The 13,464-nt window shown below is 35.3% G+C and overlaps 1 protein-coding gene across 8 annotated transcripts in view; it reads left to right on the top strand.

Moving 5' to 3' along the window:
- The window catches only part of DOP1A (DOP1 leucine zipper like protein A), a 105,917-nt gene that overhangs the window by 80,436 nt on the left and 12,017 nt on the right, over positions 1 to 13,464 (top strand). For 7 of the 8 annotated variants that reach the window (XM_036101016.2, XM_036101013.2, XM_036101017.2 and 4 more), the window contains 10 exons: positions 65 to 176; positions 280 to 462; positions 1,982 to 2,107; positions 5,406 to 5,540; positions 7,694 to 7,749; positions 8,892 to 8,996; positions 11,725 to 11,791; positions 11,954 to 12,098; positions 12,269 to 12,348; positions 13,223 to 13,332. In XM_036101016.2, coding sequence (XP_035956909.2) covers positions 65 to 176; positions 280 to 462; positions 1,982 to 2,107; positions 5,406 to 5,540; positions 7,694 to 7,749; positions 8,892 to 8,996; positions 11,725 to 11,791; positions 11,954 to 12,098; positions 12,269 to 12,348; positions 13,223 to 13,332 — 1,119 coding nt within the window. The remainder of the gene's footprint in view (positions 1 to 64; positions 177 to 279; positions 463 to 1,981; positions 2,108 to 5,405; positions 5,541 to 7,693; positions 7,750 to 8,891; positions 8,997 to 11,724; positions 11,792 to 11,953; positions 12,099 to 12,268; positions 12,349 to 13,222; positions 13,333 to 13,464) is intronic. The other variant, XM_078055039.1, reaches the window with a different exon arrangement.

The raw sequence follows: 13,464 nt of genomic DNA, 5'->3' as shown, positions 1-13,464 counted from the left end.
ATTGATAAAAACATGAACTTTTCTTTCACAGAACTTGTGTTCAAATGAATACATTTTATTTCAGGCCTCTGTGGATGGCATCAATCATTCCACCAGATATGATTCTTACTCTTTTAGAAGGGATCACAGCCATTATCCATTACTGTTTGTTGGATCCTACTACTCAGTATCACCAAGTAAGACTGCATGAGTATTTGGCTACTTTGAAAAGAATGAGGTCCAATAAGTACCCATTTGTAAACCTCAGTAAGTGATACGTGTTTTTCCCCCCGATTTAAGCTTTTGGTCAACGTAGACCAAAAACACTTGTTTGAAGCCCGCAGTGGAATCCTCTCGATCCTTCATATGATCATGTCCTCTGTGACATTGCTTTGGAGCATCCTGCATCAGGCTGATTCTTCAGAAAAGATCACTGTTGCTGCCTCTGCATCTGTTACCACCATTAATCTTGGAGCCACAAAGGTTAGACAACTCACACTTCCTCTGTGGAGCTCAGAAGTTGATTCAGGGACTTTCCTAAAGATTGTATTCAGAATTTGTGAATAATTTCAGTAGTATTTTTGACACTGCATGAATTGAGTAATTAATTCCCAAATAATTTTAACTGTTTCATTGAGAAATGACATATCACAGAATTCACCCATCTTAAGTATATACAGTACAATAATTTTTTTTTCCTACTACATTTCCAGAGTTGTGAAACTGTCACCACAATCATTGAACGTGTCCATCACCACAAAAAGATTCCTGGTGCCCATTTGCAGTCACTCCCTGTTCCCCTCACTAACTCCAATAAACCACTAATCTGTTTTCTCTACATATACATTTCTTTTTCTGGACCTTTTTAATAAATGGAGTCATGTGTTACTTGGTCTTTTGTATATGGCTTCTTTCATGTGACATAATGTTTTTGAGTTTCATTCATGTGTATTATAATTTTATTCCTTTTCTTTAGGACATCTTAAGTTGACATTTTAATATGCAAAACCCTCCTAGAAAATAGTTTAGCAATATGCACAGAGAGCTTTAAAAGTTTTGTAGTCTATGACCTAGTAATCTACTTTAGTAATGAATTCTAAGGTAATCAAGATTATGCAGAGATACATACATATCATTATAGACTTATGTAGTGGCAAAAAAGAGAGATCCTAAACAGCAAATATGGAAATGGTTAAATAAATTACACTTTTAATGTTACATTACGTAGCTACTAATAATTGTGGTTTTAAAGAAATCTTAGTGGATAGAAAATGTGTAAAACTTCAGCAAAACAAGGACATTATGTAATTGAACAAATCTTGTATTTATAATTCTATAAAAAATTACATGCAGAAAAAGAAATTAATGTTAATAGTGATTATCTCAGCATAATATGATTAATGGAGTGTCTAAATTTTTTTGTTACACTCTGGTATTTTCCAAATTTTCTACTTTATACTTAGAGGAAAATTCTATTTGAAAGCATGTTATACAATGTCAAGTTGTTGAATTGATATCCCTCAGTTACCTAATCTTACTCTTAGACCTGACTCCCTAGATTGGGGAGTAATGGGAGCACAATTGAAATGAGGAGAAGAGGAAGGTTGGAAACTATTTTAAAATTTTACTTAAGTACTTACGTTTAGATTAAACTATGCTTTTCTGTTGTATAATTTCACTTAAATATTAAAACACTCCCTTTCCTTTTTAAAGGAATCTACTAATGTAATTGGATTTCATATATAGTGTTTTCCTATTATGTCGTATAGACTCCTGCATTTGGCTGATTGGCAGTTGTCATTTTATAGGGTTTTTTTTTTTCTTTCCCAGTTAAAATAACCATGATTGCCTCCTTTAACACTATTAAAGTGTCCTCTACTGTTACTTGGGTGGCAAAACATGAAAGCACTATATAGTATTTAAAAAAAAAAAAAAAAGCTAAAAGTGCAGTCTATTAATGTTTCATAATTTTTAATTCACTTGTTTATTTAAATTGTTTTAGAACTTGAGACAGCAGATTCTTGAATTATTGGGCCCCATTTCAATGAATCATGGTGTTCACTTTATGGCTGCTATTGCGTTTGTATGGAATGAAAGAAGACAGAACAAAACCACCACCCGGACCAAGGTACATGTTTAACCGTTTGGTACTTCTGTTGTGTCGTTTGAGAAGCAGTGAGTATATGTGAATTTTCAATTCCCCGTTAGTTGCAGTGGGCCTGGGGTGGGATGGGGAATAGAAAAGCAGTAGTTTTTCTACAGGTTTAGATCATGATGTATTTATTGCCCAAATGTCTTAAATAAGTATAAAAAGCATCATTTTATGGAAAAAAAGAAATTCGTATATTAACTCTATTTGAAATAGAAAAGTTAACATAGTAGAGGGTATTTTTTTAAATGTTAGTCATTCAGGGTATGGAGAGTTTTCATCTTGACTAGATTTTCATTAAGACATGATAGCTTAAGTAGTTAGTTTCTAAATGTAATCCATGTATTGGCTTAACTGGATTATATATGTGAAATTTTTGCAGCTTTGTGAGTTCGAAAGCTCAAAAATGTTCTATATTGGAAATAGTGACTCATAAGAATATTAAGGCTATTAAATAATTAACATTCACAGAAGATACGTGATTTGTCTAGTTAAAGGTTTCTGATCTGTTATTTTTGTGTTGATTTCACATTACATATATGTTGAAGTTTCAAAAGGAATAAAAATAAATATACTTATGACATTTTTTACATGGTAGGATTCAGTAACAGATACTACATTAGACAGAAGTAAAATCTTTAACTATTTAAAATCAGTCAAGGACCTGTGGTTTGTTATTAACAAGGCATAACGAACACATGCATTTTTCTGTGCTCTTTCAAAATTGAGAATAAAAGGATTTAAAAATGCATAAACCCACAACGACAAAAAATTGAGAGAGTTGACCACAGAAAAATAAGAAGTGTCAGCAGAATTTTGCAAGAAGAAAAAAAACACATGTCTGTGTGGTAACTGATTTAATAGAGAAAATTGATAACTAAATTGCTGCAAGAAAGGAAGCAGTTTCCACTGTAAAACTACAGATGGTCTCTGGAATTCGAAGTGTCAGGTACCTCTAAAGGCACAGGGTTGGGATGCAGCTGAAATCTGGAGGATTGATTGAAAATTTATATAAGGAGCAGCTGGACAACTTCTAGATCCCTTTTCCCCAGCTCAAGCAACCACCCGCTCTTAATTAGCATTAAGCACCCAAGCAGGAGATTGGAGTCAAGTTTGCCCTGTGAAGAGTTGGTCAAGAAAGGCTCTGAACCCAAGGGCACAAGATTCACACAGGTACACGTTAGACTTCATGGTGAAAACAGGAGCATTCGCAAAAAGTTTATATACTGAAAACTGGGCACTAGCCTCACCCCAGTAGGTAGCAGGAAGCAATATGGCCCTTAGGTAGGAATTTTGAGGATTCCCTTCTGGGAAGATGACCTGACCAAGAAAAAAGACATATAGCTACTAAAGTTTTTGAGGCTACTAACAAAACACTAGGCTGCAGTCACCACACAGGGAGGCCTCCCTGCCCACTGGTCTTCCACACAAATGCTTGACTTATCACTTTTTAATTTCTTTTTCAAAAGCAATAATAGCAGAGTTGTTACGAACACAGACTTTGAAACCAAACTCTTACTTTACTAACTGTATGACCCTGAGGTAGAAATACTACTTCATGGGGTTGTGAGAATTGGAAGAATATAGATATGTGGCACTTAGAGCAACGCCTGGCACTTAATAAGCAGTCTGTAAATATTAGTCGTATTATTATTCCTGACATTTAAATATGAATAAAGAGCCAAGGATTACCAGCCACATGAAGAAAGCCTCTACTATTGATAGACAGTGACCAAAACAACTAGATAAAGTCAAAAGAAACAGTGCAGGTAACAGAATAACATGTAAGTAATAATAGTGATGCCTTTGCAAGAGGTGAAGCTATATTGCATCCATGATATAAGAAGATTCTAAGAAAGACCTTTGCAAAAATTAAAATTTTTCTTGGATATAAATTTTTTTTATAGCAGAAACGAAACAAAATCAGTACAAGTGTTGGAAGAGAAAGTGGATAAATACCAGAAATAAAATATAAACTTAGAGATATGGGAAGTAGGGGAAAGGAGATCAGAAAATTAGGAGAGTGATTACTGGAGGGTCAGTATCTTTTTTGCAGAAAGAACAGAAGAAATGAAGGGAAAAAATATTAACGAAATGGTACAAGAAAATTCTCCAGAAATGAAGGAAATGAGTTTCCACAGACACTATGAAAAGAGATTTACACAAAGATCAGCATGCAGTTTCAGAACACTGGAGATCAAAGATCTGAAAATCTTAAGAGAAAATACTGTTCCTATTCAGTGGAATCATGATAAGACTTATCAAGAGCAGCGCTGGAAATTGTGATGGGAAAATTAATTTCAACCTATAATGCCTTATCCTGTCAAACTGTCACTCAAGGCATTTTGAACCATGCAGTATCTATTTTTTATAAAGGTATTACCATCAATTCACCCTTTCTCGGCTACTGGAAGATGCATCTCCATTAGAGGAGGAATAAACCAAGAAGGAAGAAGACACGGGATCCAAGAATGAGGGGTTTGGACACAGAAGACAAGGAAAGGGAATTTCTAGACTGATGGTCACAGAAAAGATATCCAGATGTTACTTTGTAGCAAGCCTAGGGAGTACCAACCCAGGGTGGAGCATAAAGACCTCTAACAGATGTCTCAAGGAAAAAAAAAAAAACAGGAGGAAAAGGGTAGAAGATTAATTACCTAATATATTTGAATATGTAATAAGAGGTTTACAGTTGTTGGAGTAATTTGGGGATGAATTTATGATAGAGATGGAGAAACCCAAACAAAAATAAAGCAGTTTATTAACTCTAGGAAAAAGAAAAAGTAAAAGAAATGTAATGACAGTATAATACACAGTACAACCGTGAATAGTTAATTAATATTAGATATTGATTTAAGTAAAATTATGACATAACTATGTTGGGAGGTAGGGAGAGAAGTGTAGGGGAGCTAAATTTTTGTCTTCTGATGTAGGAAGTCAGTAGGAAATTGAAAAAAAAAATCATGAAATGGGAAAGAAGCTGTGTATGACTCAAATAATAGAAAAGAGCTAAGAGTTGAGCAGGGTTGCTTTGGGAATGTGAGATATAGGATAGGACACTGCTATCTTTTCTTGTAAGGCTTATTGTCCTATTTGATTTTTTGAAATGATGTATATACATTGTATTGATAAAAATATATTTTTTTACCTAATCAAGAGACTTGCAAAGTCCTTTATATTAAAAAGAGCCCATGAGATATTCTCTTAATTCTGTGACTTCTCTTAAAAGACTTATGTACCCACCTACATACAGAGATACAATGATGTGTTTATCCAGGTCATTCCTGCAGCGAGTGAAGAACAGCTTCTACTAGTAGAACTGGTTCGCTCCATCAGTGTCATGAGAGCAGAAACCGTTATGCAGACCGTGAAAGAAGTTTTAAAGCAGCCCCCAGCCATAGCCAAGGACAAGGTAAGAAGAGCTTTTCTTTGCATTTATTGACAATTCTGTTTCAAAAATGATGCTGGGAGGTAAGATATTTTTTTGTACAGCATTGTCCTTTTACAGATTGCAGAGAGGAAGGCATGTTGGCCTCACACTACCGTAATCAAAACATTTATCAGTATCTGCAGTGACTGCTATTGTGATCATTCCCATAGCCGGTGAAGAGCCATTCACTGCTTAGATCTCTTATGTGAACGTCTAAGGCCGTTCAGACTTGTATGACCAAATTCTTAGGGGAGGTTTTTCTGGTCATTTAAAGGAAGAACACACAAGCCAGAGCCCAAGGTCGGCTGACCTCAGTTGTTGCCTTATTATTATTATTATTATTTTTTTTTTTTTTAAAGATTTTATTTATTTATTTGACAGAGAGAGAGAGACACAGTGAGAGAGGAAACACAAGCAGGGGGAGTGGGGAAGGGAGAAGCAGGCTTCCCGCGGAGCGGAGAGCCTGATGCGGGGCTCGATCCCAGGACTCTGGGACCATGACCTGAGCCGAAGGCAGACGCTTAACGACTGAGCCACCCAGGCGCCCCGCCTTATTATTATTATTATTATTATTATTATTATTATATTATTTTACAGCTTCTTTATTGCTTTCTCTCTGGAATGAATGTCCAAAATTTTGCCGTAACCTTAGTTCTAGTCAATGTCATTTCTTGACCATGTACAAACCCGTGCTTTGCAAGGGCTACAGAAAATGAATAATAATATAGTAGTAATAATAATACAATACAGTAATAATAATACACTACTCACAGCACATTGTCTCTAATTAGGCAGATATAAAAGTCTGCAAATGAGTAAAATTATGGACTTCTCTACTTTCTTCTGTTCTTTGTTCCAGCAATACTAAGAGGTCATATTTTCTGAGAAAATAAACAGAATTGTTACACATATCTGAAAATGTTTATTTTTTAAAATTTTATCTTTTTCTTGAGTTGCCAATGGGAAGAGTATACTTGCATGTGTGAATAGCTAATATCCGTGTTAACTTCTAACATGCTAACTATTCTAACATTACCCCTGCGGCATTTGCAATAGGATTTTAAATTTACATGTGAAAGCTCAATTCAGCATAATATTTTGAGCATCTGCTTGTGCCAGACATTGGACTAGGCATGAAGGATATGAAAACGAGCAAATTCCACCACCACACCTTCCAACGGCTGCCTCTTTGCTCTGAGTCTAAATTCTGAATCCATTAGATACTGGATTTTTCTTTGTGTGTGATAAAGGGGAACCTTCAGGGGAATAGTTGGTACTAAAAAGGAACAAATTGGTAAATGTCAGTGGACATCAGTATCATTTTCTTGCCTGTTACTAATTTTTTTTAATTTTATTATGTTATGTTAGTCACCATACATTGCATCATTAGTTTTTGATGTACTGTTCCATGATTCATTGTTTGCGTATAACACCCAATGCTCCATGCAGTATGTGCCCTCCTTAATACCCATCACCAGGCTAACCCATCCCCCCACCCCCCTCCCCTCTAGAACTCTCAGTTTGTTTCTCAGAGTCCAGTCTCTCATGGTTCGTCTCCCCTCTTTTACTACCAGTTTCTGCTAACTTAGTGTAGTGCCGAGTGTAACATAATAAAAAAGAAAACACTTGTCGTTAGAAATTAGCACACTCGGCACTCTCTCTAGTTAAAGACTACATTAGGAGGCTATTAGGAGTTGGTCTCAGATTTGAACAAACTACACTAAGTTAGCAGAAACTTGTAGTAAAATAGATTTAAATTCAAATTTTGTAAAAATCTTCAACCCAATTCTGCTAGCACCAACCAAGTATAAGCTGATTAAAACTGATGTTGATGCTTACAGAGTAAATGGATCATTTAGAAATAATGGCTGGAGTATCAACTTTTGATGTGTTGTGGGGGAGGTTTGAGAACCTTTTGATTTCTTTCCATTTTCAACTTTTTAAACAGCTCTTGGGTTAAGTTTTTTTCTACTAAATGAGTTCGCATGGCTTTATTTTTTATGACAAACTAGTGTTTTTGTTTTCTTTTAATGTTTTATATTAAAAATTGGCAGTAAAGTACAGAGTAGTTGCAACAATGAAAAAGCTAAAGCAGCGTTTTTCTTCAATGTAAAATTGATTTCTTTTGTTTATAGAAACATCTTTCTTTGGAAGTCTGCATGCTTCAGTTTTTCTATGCTTATATTCAAAGGTAAGATAACTGATATAAATCTCTCCTTTCTGCATTAGTAATGTGTAAAAGTCAGGGAATAGAGGAGACAAGCACCTGAATCCTTTCAAGAAGTTTCCAATTTTTCCTTTTAAAACTAAAAGAACAAATGCTAGAAACATTGTCTGTGGATATATTTATACAAGTCAATGGGTATGTTAATGAGCCAGCCAGGCAGATCCTGCAAACCTAAAGACCTAAGTGTATTAGAGATTCTATGGCTACTGAAACAATGAATTGTAAGAAAATCATTTAAGTATAAATGAAATGCTGAATCCAACTCTTGAAACCATGCCTGTTGCCACCGAATCCATTATTACTTTGATATGAGTGAACACGTGGTAATCTAATCTGACTTTTTTTTAACGTTAGGAATGATGATAAAATATCTTCTTGTTCTGGTATTCCAGTTTTGTGTTCCCCTGAACAAAAGTCAGTTGAGTTTTGATAAACTTCTTACTGAAGACCTCAATCTTAATCCTCCCTTATAAGGCAGTTCCATATTAATCACCAAACTTGGCATCAATTTGTGATCTATGACTAACATTTATAAAGTTAGGTTAGGTGGTATATTTAAACTGTGATTTAGAGCAAGGACTACCTAACGTCTGAACTTAGATACATAGAGGTGTTATGGTTAAGGCCAGACTGAAACAGAGATAATCTTAATTTCTCTAGATGTGAGACCACTTGGTTCAGGACAGATTGGTAACTCTCCCTTCGATGAGATAAAGACTCATAGGTGAAGGAAAAAGAGCTAATATAAATGGAGAGGACAGGACCGAGAGCAAGTGACTATGATGTCAGTAATTAAACTGAGACTTACTGCAATTGTATTTTACTTCTGAGAGTCCATGTAATTAAAACTGGGATTTCTCTAGCAGAATTTCTGTACTAATAAGTCACACTGTATATTTTAAATGTGTTGGGTTTTTTTAATATATATAATATTAATAGAAAACATAAGGCATTTAGGAATTTTGTCCTATCATAGTCTATACAAATTTAGGGAATGTTTCAGAGAAACTAGTAGGAAAATGTGTTAAAGGCTGTGGGAAAATATAAAGAAAACTAAAGTTTGCTGTGCCTCTCTCTATATATACACAACTATATTTATCTTGCAGAATTCCAGTGCCCAATTTAGTGGATAGCTGGGCATCACTGTTGATACTTCTGAAAGACTCTATACAACTGAGTCTTCCAGCCCCAGGGCAGTTTCTTATACTTGGGTAAGCAATTTCGCTTAAAAATATTATTTTGAAGAACAGAATAATGATCACTGTCCTAATTGCTGAATAACAGATGTTTTGGGTGACCACGCGATCACTGTCTTCTCATGGAATTCTCAAGGTATAGAACTAGACATATGGTATGAGGCCTGAAAAAAGGCAGGAGGCAGTAGGGAGGAAACAATGCATGTTTATACAAAATGTAAATGTACTAACATAAAACTTGTAATAGTAGTTACTTTCGGGATGAGTAGGATGGCTGATGGGGAACTTCCTAGAGGAAAGTCATTTGAGTTCAGGGCCCTGAACATAAACAGGCTTTACCCCAGACCACCCCAATTAGAACTGCTTTCTAGCAAGATCCCCAAGTGATTTGAGTGAGTACACACTAAAGTTTGAAAAGGACTGAAAAGGACTGCTTAAGATATAAGGGGGGCGGGGGGGAATAGAGTAAACTTTTCCCCAGCCTTTTTACATTACCTCAGACAGTCCAATGAGGTCTTCAATGGCCAGCGACAGTCAACATGTTCTCATATTGAATGGATATAAATTCAACCAAGTCCAAAGAACTTTGACCTTTTGGTTGACTTCTATAGTTCTGATGGGGATTTTATATGTGTAGATGTGTGACTCTATATACAAAGACTTAGCTTCGACCCTTATTTTCCTTATGGGAACTAGCAGTTCTGGTTTGGCAACCAATGGTCTAGAAAATTTTGATGTGGAGAAGAAGGAAGGTGAGGATTCTTCAGTGAGATGGCCTCAAGTTTTCTGGTAAATGTGGGCATGTACTTGCACTAGGAAGCAGAGAGGAGGTAGAGAAACCGTGGTGAGAGCTTGGTGAGAGCAGGTCAGGCTGAGGTAGCTGAGTAACACTGAGGTCCCAGCCCAGCCAAAGTGAGCCAGAGCTCCTGCCCAAGAATTTCAGGCATCATGATGATTCCCAGTCCCTCACACTATCTGTTTTGAAAATTATCTAAATCAAAAAGCTGAAGGAGTTTTAGATGTTGAAGATGTGATGAGAAAAGAACAGCCGACTCAATGTCTGCAATTCCTGGATCAAAAGATAACTGGTGTGTATGAGTTCTAGTGATTGAGAAGATAAATATAAATCCTAGAAATCAAACAACGTACTCATGAAGATTTCTTTTTTTTTTTAATTTTTTTATTGTTATGTTAATCCCCATACATTACATCATTAGTTTTAGATATAGTGTTCCATGATTCATTGTTTGTGCATAACACCCAGTGCTCCATGCAGAACGTGCCCTCCTCAATACCCATCACCAGGCTAACCCATCCTCCCACCCCCCTCCCCTCTAGAACCCTCAGTTTGTTTTTCAGAGTCCATCGTCTCTCATGGTTCTTCTCTCATGAAGATTTCTAATTCTTCTTTTCTAATCTCTAGCTCCAGCCCTCGTCCCTGTGACCTTGGGTACCTCAGTAAATCTCTCCAAGGCTATTTTCCTGTCTGTCAAGCAAAAATAATGGCGCCTGCCCTACCTACCTAAGTTATTTTAAGGCTCAAAGAGGGACTATACGTACAGTTCTTTGAGTTATCAGCAAATAACCCTGCTGCCTAATTTCATTAGAAATTAAAGCTATTTATTGTCACCTGTAGCTTCCCCACAGGAAACTCTCCTCACCTGCTTTTTCTTCCTTTCTCATTTCTCAGAAAATAAGGGATCTTACCTCCTTCTCAAGTGTATATACTCAGATTGTTTAAGTAAAAAGTTGGACATTTCAGTTAGACTAGAAACTTAATTCCCTTTTTAAATTTCTGGTTGTGTGTTTGTTTACTACCGACCATTCCACTGATGTTCTAAAAATTCTTAATTATAAAATAGAAATTGATATGAAGGTTGCTTTTCAAAATAACCTCACATGTTAGTTTGGAAATAATTATGCATATAATTTATCTTAATAAAAGATAAATGTCAGAGTAAATATCAAGTGGAATTTTAGCAAACAACAGAAGTTGAAATTTTCTTTCATTCATGAAGTATTTTTAATCTGTTATATACACACAGGGTTAGAAGCCATTTCTGTTACAATTTAAAATTGCTGGGTTTTTTTGTTTTTTTTTTTTTACTTTTTTGTTGATATATAAAACAAACAGAAAAATATACAAATAATTAGTACACTACCCCACAAGTTATTAGAGTGAACACATCAACTATATAATTCAAGTCTAAATTAAGAAATAAAACACCATATGTCTCCTCAGTTCCCCTCCCAATTACTGTCTGAACCTTCTCCCCAAAGATAACCATTATTCTGGCTTCTAACACCACAGATAAATTTTGCCTTTTTTTTTGAACTCTAAGTATATGTAAATATTTTATTTTGTGTCTGCTTCTTTCACACAACTTATGTTTATAAGATTCATCCATGTAATCTCATGTAGCTATAATTTATTAAGTTTCATTGCTGTTCAGTATTTCACTGTATGATTATGCTACAAATTCTCTTCTGTTGCTGGACTTTGGGGTTCTTTCCAATTTGGTGTTTTTATGAATAAGCTGTCAGGAACATCCTTTACATGTGTTTTTGTGCATATGTTTATTCCTTTCAACAGAGTCATAGGATACTCATACATTCATTAAACACATAAAATAGAAGTTGAGGACACAAAGCCACTTGGTCACTGGGAGAAATCAGATTGCATCATTTCCTTTACACTGATATTTCCTGTTTTGTTTTGTTTTTTTCCCTTTGGCCCTTTTAGGGTTCTGAATGAGTTTATTATGAAAAACCCTAGTTTGGAAAATAAAAAAGACCAAAGAGACCTTCAGGTAAGGCATTCTGAATTGAGGGCCGTTGCCAAAACTCTGTGTCTCGGTGCCCTCAGCTCTAAAAAGATAAGGTTAAATAAGATCATCTCTGAAGTTATGAGCACGTGTGTGTGCGCACATGCACACATATACAGAGAGTGTTTTTTTTCCTTGTTTCTTTAGGACGTGACTCATAAAATAGTGGATGCAATTGGTGCCATTGCTGGTTCTTCTTTGGAACAGACAACATGGCTGCGACGAAATCTTGAAGTTAAGCCTTCTCCCAAAATAATGGTGGATGGAACCAATTTGGAATCTGATGTTGAAGGTATTGATTTCAAACATTGGGGTTCATATTTATAGGCACCTGTTTACTACGAAATCCTGGCAACTAGCACTGTAAGCACCATAAGATCATCCCTTTCTCATGTTAGCAGGTAGCTTTTTTTACGGGGAAAAGGTCTAACTGTACCTTGACCTGTCTTTTCTCTTATTTAGATATGTTATCACCTGCAATGGAAACTTCAAACATAACTCCTTCTGTATATAGTGTCCATGCATTGACATTACTTTCTGAGGTAAATATCAAGTTTTTTCACATGAACTTCCAAGTAAACAGTGTCACAATTCAGTATTAGCAGGTAATTCTGACAGAGGAGTTTTTAATTTGAAAAACCATTTTGTACTTCTAGAGATCACTATAAAGAATAAAGTTTTGACTTTGTATTCAGACTATTTAGTTTGTTAAATATTAGTGATAGCTTTAGATATTGCTTCCTTCCCCATGCACTGTTTTTTTAAGTATGATTTTTAAAAAGAAAAGTGCTTTTGTATCACAGTATGATCAGGAGGGTTAGAGGTGGTATAATGATGCTTAATGATGCTTGCCACACTGAAATGTTTTACAGTTTACCAAATATTTTTAGATCTATCCTCTGACATGCTGTTTTTTTAATATCCTGTTATATAGCCTTGTAGGTCACTTTTGTTTCCCCTTTTCAGTTGTGGATACAAAGTCTCATAAAGATTAGAACAATATGACTAAGGCCAAAGAGCTATTAATTGATAGAGTTGGGACTTAAACAGCTCGTTTCATTTGGTTAGTTTATTTCAAGCCCTCTTTTAACCATCAGAGAAAGAGAATACTGAGTGTCTAGTCTTTAATTCACTGTTTACTCACTGTCACATTAGAAGGTTCTTGATCTCTTTTTCTATACTTCGCTATCTCAGATGGAAATAGTAAAAATTTGCTCATACTCCTCTCCTATATTTATAGTGGGCAAAAAACAAAGAGTGACAGAAACCATTCATATAAAAATGGCTTAGTGAGATCTGATTTTAGATTTTTATAATTTTAAGGTATTCTATGTATTCGACTTACAGACTGAAACCCACCTCCAAATGCTGTCAGTTTTAGCTGCTAGATTATACTTCATTTTTTATGTTTTTTAGGTTTTGGCTCATCTTTTGGATATGGTTTTCTATAGTGATGAAAAGGAACGGGTTATTCCTTTACTTGTAAATATTATGCATTATGTTGTGCCCTACCTCCGAAATCACAGGTACTCTTATTAAAGTAGTTTTCTTAATTCAAAGCCTATTAGAAACAAATTGTGTTCCTTTATTGCCGTTTTTGGAATTACCACAAAATGACATTATTTTTGGTTTGAATTGTAATGATTTTTAAAGAAAAA

Source organism: Halichoerus grypus, chromosome 9 (assembly GCF_964656455.1).
Source record: "Halichoerus grypus chromosome 9, mHalGry1.hap1.1, whole genome shotgun sequence".
NCBI lineage: Eukaryota > Metazoa > Chordata > Mammalia > Carnivora > Phocidae > Halichoerus > Halichoerus grypus.
This window is presented reverse-complemented; position numbering and strand designations above follow the sequence as displayed.